Genomic DNA, 7,220 nt, shown 5'->3' with positions numbered 1-7,220 from the left:
ATGAGATTACCTTCTTGTTAGCAACCTCCGGGAGGTATAAAGTTCACATCTTGATCACTCCAACTTGTAGATCTAGACATTTCTTCCTTTAAGACACTTTTTTGTCTCAGATATGGTGATTCTTGAGCATGGCATGTTCTTGACCCATTAAGCCGTCCTTTTAGACCTTAAGAGGGGTCTTAAGTCATAAAAATATGGTCTTGATGGTTGGTTTTGCTCCATGCATTATATAGATGGTCTTAATGCATTAAGATGCTGAGATTTTGTGTTTTAAGCACTTAATGGACATGCAAAGTCATAAAGTTGGAAGCTTTATGACTCTTGAGGGTATTTTAGCTTTGGATCTGACTTTGGATGTGGAGATTTGGAGTAAGCTCTTAATGAGGAAAAGGGCTGACCAAGATGCGTATGTTGGGCGTACCAAGTAGTATGTTGTGCGTATGCGGTGAGCATCCCGTAAGTTGGTCAAACATCGAGTACGCCCCGCGTACAGAAGAGTATGCCCAACATACTTTGTTGGGTCGACTCGGTCGAGTTGGCTCGACTGGGTTGACTCGGCTAGGTGTTGACTTGACTTCTGACCGTTGACCTGGTTTGACCAAGGGTATTTTGGGGAAAATATTATTATTGGATAATTGTTTGTCATTTAGGAGTTGGATTGAGCCGGTATTTGGGATCAACTATTGATCAACTATTCGTCAGATTGTGAGATGAGTTTTCCTCACTGCACTTACGGCTCGAAGGCACTAAGGTTGGCCCATTGGATTGATATCCTGTTATACCTTGAGTTATGATATGCTTATGAGATATATCTTTATACTTATATGATAGTTGTTGATATGCGTAGACCGGTAGACATGTATGGCTACCTGTGATTTCTGGTTGCATGATTATCTGTCTGTTGATTATGTATGTTATATGTTCTATGTCGACATATTATGTTGGGTTGAGACTTTATTGCTATGTGTGTGAGTCAACAGACGGGGGGTATTCCAGTCCGATGACTGAGTGAACCCGAGGGTATTCCAGTTTGATGACTGAGTGGCCCCGTTGTATATTGGTATTCCAGTTCAATAACTAAGTGGACCTGTTGTATGTTGGCATTCCAGTCCGATGACTGGTTGGGCCAGGGGTAATCCAACCCGATGGTTGTGGACCTATGGTTATTCCAATGTCATGGCTGATCGGACCGAGCATGCTTGTTTGTATATGATATGTGTATTGTGTGGTGGTACTTTGGGGGAACTCACTAAGCTTTGTCTTACAATTTTTGTTTGTGGTTTCAGGTACTTCCGAGGATCGTGGGAAGGCGAAGGTGTGACCGTACACATCCTAATTTTATGTTGCTGATCTTAGGAGACTCTGTTTTGAACAATGTTTTGAAAACAATGATTTTGTAAACATTTTTATTAGTAAATGGGCTGATTTGAAAAGTTTAAATTGGTTGTGATTTTTGAGTCGTTACAATGTATTAAACTTATTCTTTAGATTTGTACGACTTTAGGTACTATGTCACCATAGAGAAGTGGCTCGATTAATTCCTAGATTCAATACTATCTTTCATATTTGGCTGGCTCTAGGTACTATGTTACCCTGTCCTAATATCCTATCAAAGAATATGAATATAATGATAAGCCATTTCTCAAAGGTAACATAGTACTATGTTACCCTGTCCTAATATCCTATCAAAGAATATGAATATAATGATAAGCCATTTCTCAAAGGTAACATAGTACCTAGGGTTGGCCAAAAACGAGAGAGAAGAATAAAAGAATTGCATGTAAGAAATGAATGGGAGTGCAACTCTATTTATAGCTGAAAAATCGAAGTGAGCCTCGTGAAAATAAGGTGCATGGCGTGCAAATGGGGGGGGGGGGGAGGGGTGCTTGGGGCTGGCACGTGTCACTTTCCTGGTGGTCCATGTCGCCCTTCTAGAAGCTACGCGAGCCGTGGAAATCACATATTTTGTAAATTTCGTAACTTCCTCATATGAGCTCTGTTTTCGACGTTCTTTATATCCACATGTAGCTATTGACGAGTAATACAACTTTCCTTTAGGTTGTATTGACTAAATCTGACTTTATATTTCGTCCCTATTTTTATACAATTAAATGATTTTGCTAAAACTATAACTCTCTCGTACGTACTCCGTTTTGACATTTTTTTCTCACAGTTTCTATCTTAAAGAGTGCTATGATTTTATTTTTTATGACTTTAGCTAAAAGTCAACCATTCTCTTCGTAGTTTTTAACGTCTCACATTCATTGTGTGCGACTGACTTTTATAACTTATAAAAAAATATACTTATTCATATGAAGTCGGGTTTCTATGAAATTTATATTTTCGGGATCAGGATGACGTGTACTTCTGGAATATGTTATAATTTTTACCAAAGTTGTAAAAGCCGCTCGACGGTAACTTGACGGTAGACTGAGGTTAAGAGATTAATCGGTCTTGACGGAGATTTAATTGGGGACCATATGTTATTAATAAAATATTAAAATAAATCAAAGATTATTATATCTTAAGAAAAAAAAGTACTTCACAATTAGAAAATAAGAAAATTTGTAATTTGAAAATACAAAAATATGAAAATGATGGTATAATATTTGAAAATTTTAGAGTATAAAAAAGTTGATTTAAAAAAAAAATAATACTTTTTTGACTTTTCTTTTACTTTTGTTGACTTATGTTAACTAATCAATCCCACCAAACCCGATTAATCCCTAATTTTCGTCAAGCACCCCTAATCCTAGTCGGTTGGAGAACGTCAAACGATTAATTCCGATTTCTGCAACCTTGCTTTTTACACGCCTATTTTTACGAATTACGGACGATTTGATTGATTTTTCATATTTTTCTTAATATGGAACTTTATATTTTTATCATAGATTGATATATATTACGTATTAAGTCTATTATACTAGACGTTTGTCACTTTTCGTAAATAATGATCGGTGACAATTGTCACAATTGTTACAACATGGACATGGATTATCTAGTTAGAACCTAGTTGAAGCATTTTTACAACAAATGGGTTGTTTTGTGACAAAAAGAGTGCAAGGGTGCTAGGGACGAAAATTATGAAGACCAGAAGGGTCTCAAGTGGTGAAGATAACTCCTTGCTCCTCTTCATCTATCATTTGATTTGCCCACAAGCGCAATATGAAAAAGGCTCTCAAGAATTGCCCATCCTTCTCCCATAAGCACGACAATGAAAAAAATGATATAAAGATCTACTCTCATGTTTTAATATGTTTATATTATCAGTCATTACGCATAACATACAACTTTATGTTTTAACTTCTATTTATCATGATCTCTTTCAACCATAACATGGTACTTACAAACACACATATCACCTCTACACTCACGTTTAGTAAAGTATATTATCAGTTTATCACCCCCAGAATAGAAACATACAACACCGATTTAGGGGATGAAGTCAATAACGATCGAGTGTTAATAAGTGTTGTGTACTCATTTTATTTCAAAAAGACAATTTTTCTCTTTTGTTTGGAATGCAAAAGTTATCATTTGACACACCCCTCTTGTTTTGACAGGAGCATAGATGATCATTAATGTCCCGAACCGACAAAATTTGGATCCGCCGCTAACTATAATTAGTTAGATTTTATAAGATTTGATGATGGAATACAAAATATAAAAAAATATAAAAGTAAAATGCTATAATAAATAAATTAGTAGAAGTACATCCAATTAAAAATAATAAAGATTTTTAAAATACAACTTAAATAAAAATAATAATTTATATTTATAATATATAATAAAAATATAAGAATAAAAATAAAATAAAATATTTATTAACAAAGTGCATTCAACAAGAAACTCTAAACCTAACTTCGTGATTCGGTATCCGTCTTAGAGACAATTAGTCAAACACCTGGTGTGTGTGTGTGAGCCAATCCCAGTGGATTCCATCAAGAACACGGATTAAGACACCAAACGACAAAGAAATAATTCATTTTTACGTAGTCTGATTCTGATAAGTTCAGCTCCAAAAACGGAGGATTAAGAAGCAAAGAAACGTTAAATCAATTCACTGACTGACATCCCATGTTAAGAAAAAGGGGGAAAAAGTTGTAATCCACTTGCAGTAGTGGTTTCTGATCTTCTTCAAAGTTTATTCAGCGTGTTTCTTTAATGATTGAAGAATTGGTGGATTTAGATCGCTTGTGGTTCGGAGATTGGGTGAATGTATGAGAAAGACGAAGAATCTGAATCTGAATCAGAAATGGGTCGAGAGATTTCGAATCTTCTACGGCCGCGATTCCTTATTATCTTCTTGATCGGTTCAGTTCTTGTCTTCCTTGCCTTCTCATCGTTCTCTGAACAGGTATTTCTTCTATCGATACTCGCAATTGTTGGAACTGAGTTGGGTTTAGATATGTTCGTTAAAACCAATATGAATTCCAAGGGTTTCTTCTGTTATTCGGATCTATAGTTGAGATTATTAGTACAGTTATAACGATGATTTTCTATTTGTGCAAAACTGTTATACGGATCAAATAATAGATGATTGAGATATATGAATTCAGAGCCGATGTAAGAAGTTTTCTCTTACCTGTTACCTAACTTTTTAGGAGGAAGAGACAGTAGAAGTGGTGCATGAAATTACTCACAGAGTTTTCCTGGATGTTGATATTGATAAACAACGGTTAGGTATTGCATTTTGATTAATGTAAAAGATTCCAACTCTTTGTTTTTCTTGTAGACTAATGTAAAAAATTTCCAGCTATGTTTTGATCTGTTTAAGCTCCAACCTTAAATTGCAGGAAGAATCGTTATAGGATTGTATGGAGAAGTTGTGCCAAAAACTGTTGGTAAGCTTTTAATCTTCTGTATGGATATAATGTTAATGACTTAATGGTGGATTTAAAATATTGTATGATGATTATCTTTTATCTTTTAACTAATACTTCATTGTTTTTCATTTTTTGCAGAAAATTTCCGTGCTTTATGCACAGGTAATCATGGTTTCATCTTCTGTTAGATTCTAAACTGTGTAAACTGATTTTGCCAAGAACTAAAAATTTGATATTTGTAACTTCAAATCGCAACCACTATTTAAAACAATCAGTTTTTATGTGCAACTTATATAACTTTCTGTTGGTGTTATTAGGGGAATTGGGCAAGGGTAATAATGGTAAAACACTACACTATAAAGGAATCCCATTCCATCGTATCATACCTGGGTTCATGATTCAAGGCGGAGATATTGTCTTTGGTGATGGGAGGGGGAATCAATCCATATATGGTGGTACCTTTCGTGATGAAAATTTTAAGATCAAACACTCACACCCAGGTTTTTAACTTTCTACTAGCATCCCTTTTAGGCCCCCTTGTACTGCATCTGCATCTGACATGACATAACTAGTTGTACTGCATCTACATCTGCATCTGACATGACATAACTAATTGTACTGCATTTGCATTTAACATGACACATCACAGGTTGTACTGCATTTGACATGACAAAATATAATGTACTGCATTTGAATATGATATGATAAGACAAGTTGTACTGCATTTGACATGATAGGACAACAGGTTCAGGTTGTACTGAGATTGATGCCAATTAAGACAGAATCACAATATTGTATCCGAACCAAAAAGATGGAACAAGGTGGGATATGATTTTCCCTTGGTCTTTCACTCTTTTGTCGGTGCAAAAGACGTAAATGCCCTTATCATCCCCATCATTGAAATATTGCGTGTAACAAACACAGTTCTAAATGGCATTATGGCATACATTATTATCTTCTTCTAAAGCTACATTGTTTTGCAGGTATGGTGGCCATGGTGAATTCAGGTCCAGATTCCAATGGCTCACAGTTCTTCATCACTACAGTTAAGGCTTACTGGTAAGTTTTTAAGCTTATACAGTTAAGGCTTATTGAAGTATTTAACATTAAAAATCATTAATTTGTTGCATTAAGTAAGGAAAAAGGTGAAATGTTCACAAAATAAGATTTTGTGACAAACAGGAAACTATAATTTGAAAAGTTTCTAAAAGTAGAATGCTATAATAAACAAATCAATGAAAGTATGTTGCTATTTCATGCATCTGACAACCTTGATTTTCTAGGTTGGATGGTGAACATGTTGTGTTTGGCAAAGTTATCGAAGGGATGGATAACGTGTACGCAATAGAAGGTGGAGCGGGTACGTACAGTGGGAAACCAAGGAAAAAGGTCGTAATTAGTGATTCCGGTGAGATCCCAAAAAGTGAATGGAATCGGGAGACCGGAATCACAACAAATGAATCATGACCAATGGCATCATATTAGCTATATGTTTCTTTGGGTTTTTAGATAGCTTGACAATTCTTGAAGATGATATCTCTCATAGTCAACTAATTAGAAACTTTAGAATTTAGATAAGTGCAATATTGATCTTTGCACTTTGTTACCTATACATGTGTTTTTGTAGTTGATTGGGGTTGAAGTTCGAAATCATACTAGTCAAATAGTCAAATTACAGGAAAGACCCTGAGAATCCCATTAGAATGAGGTATGGAATACTATCAGAATACCAAAGGACTTGTAGCCTGGCGATACAAGGAGTTGTCAGTATGGTATGGTGCCTATCAGTCGGTTTAAGTCTTGTCTGAGACAAAAGTTTAGATTTATGGGTTATGTAAGTTGGTTGTTTAAAAGGAAAAAAGCACATAGCTATAAATGTCCAAACACAAAGAGTTGCCATGTTTTGATTTATAAGTAGATTCCATTAAGAAGAGGCCAAAAACATATATATAGGCATGTTATTTGTGTTGATATTTGGTGAAGGCCATGAGGGATGTATCTTTGATCTCTTCTATCTTGGTGATGTGCTGTTTTTTTGACTTTAGTGTTTGTTAACTATGTGAATACCTTCATCTTATATCTTGGAATAACTTATTTTGGGTATAGTAATGTCAAATACTACAGAACTACCTTTATTATATGAAGTTTTGGCTATCTAAAAGAACTAAAAACACGCTTGAAATGGATCGTTTATATCTGTGAGCCATGTAATTATAGATATATATTTAGCGTTGAAAATATGTTCGAATAAATATCAATATATTTGTAAAACATGAAAACGTGTACAATACTCATTAGCGAAGGGAATCGACACATCAGTTGTATTACGATTGCAAACTCACATAATATGATGGATTTATAAAACTTTCACAAGTTTAAATAAACCAGAGGGTA

General features: G+C 34.9%; 1 protein-coding gene across 2 annotated transcripts; it reads left to right on the top strand.

Moving 5' to 3' along the window:
- Positions 1-3,860: 3,860 nt before the first annotated feature.
- LOC145065986 (peptidyl-prolyl cis-trans isomerase CYP21-1-like) lies at positions 3,861-6,865 on the top strand. 2 transcript variants are annotated; one of them, XM_079013123.1, is made up of 8 exons: positions 3,861-4,357; positions 4,605-4,683; positions 4,797-4,844; positions 4,965-4,988; positions 5,144-5,326; positions 5,564-5,647; positions 5,810-5,885; positions 6,110-6,865. In XM_079013123.1, exons 1-8 carry the CDS (start codon positions 4,217-4,219, stop codon positions 6,291-6,293), a joined length of 819 nt encoding a protein of 272 aa, XP_078869249.1. In that variant the 5' UTR covers positions 3,861-4,216; the 3' UTR covers positions 6,294-6,865. The 2 variants fall into 2 exon arrangements, with proteins under 2 accessions (XP_078869249.1, XP_078869250.1); XM_079013124.1 differs by lacking the exon at positions 5,564-5,647 and having other exon boundaries at positions 3,863-4,357.
- The last annotated feature ends 355 nt before the right edge of the window (positions 6,866-7,220 follow it).

Source organism: Lactuca serriola, chromosome 8 (genome assembly GCF_051521515.1).
Source record: "Lactuca serriola cultivar US96UC23 chromosome 8, Lser_US96UC23_V15, whole genome shotgun sequence".
In the NCBI taxonomy this organism is placed as follows: domain Eukaryota; kingdom Viridiplantae; phylum Streptophyta; class Magnoliopsida; order Asterales; family Asteraceae; genus Lactuca; species Lactuca serriola.
This window is presented reverse-complemented; position numbering and strand designations above follow the sequence as displayed.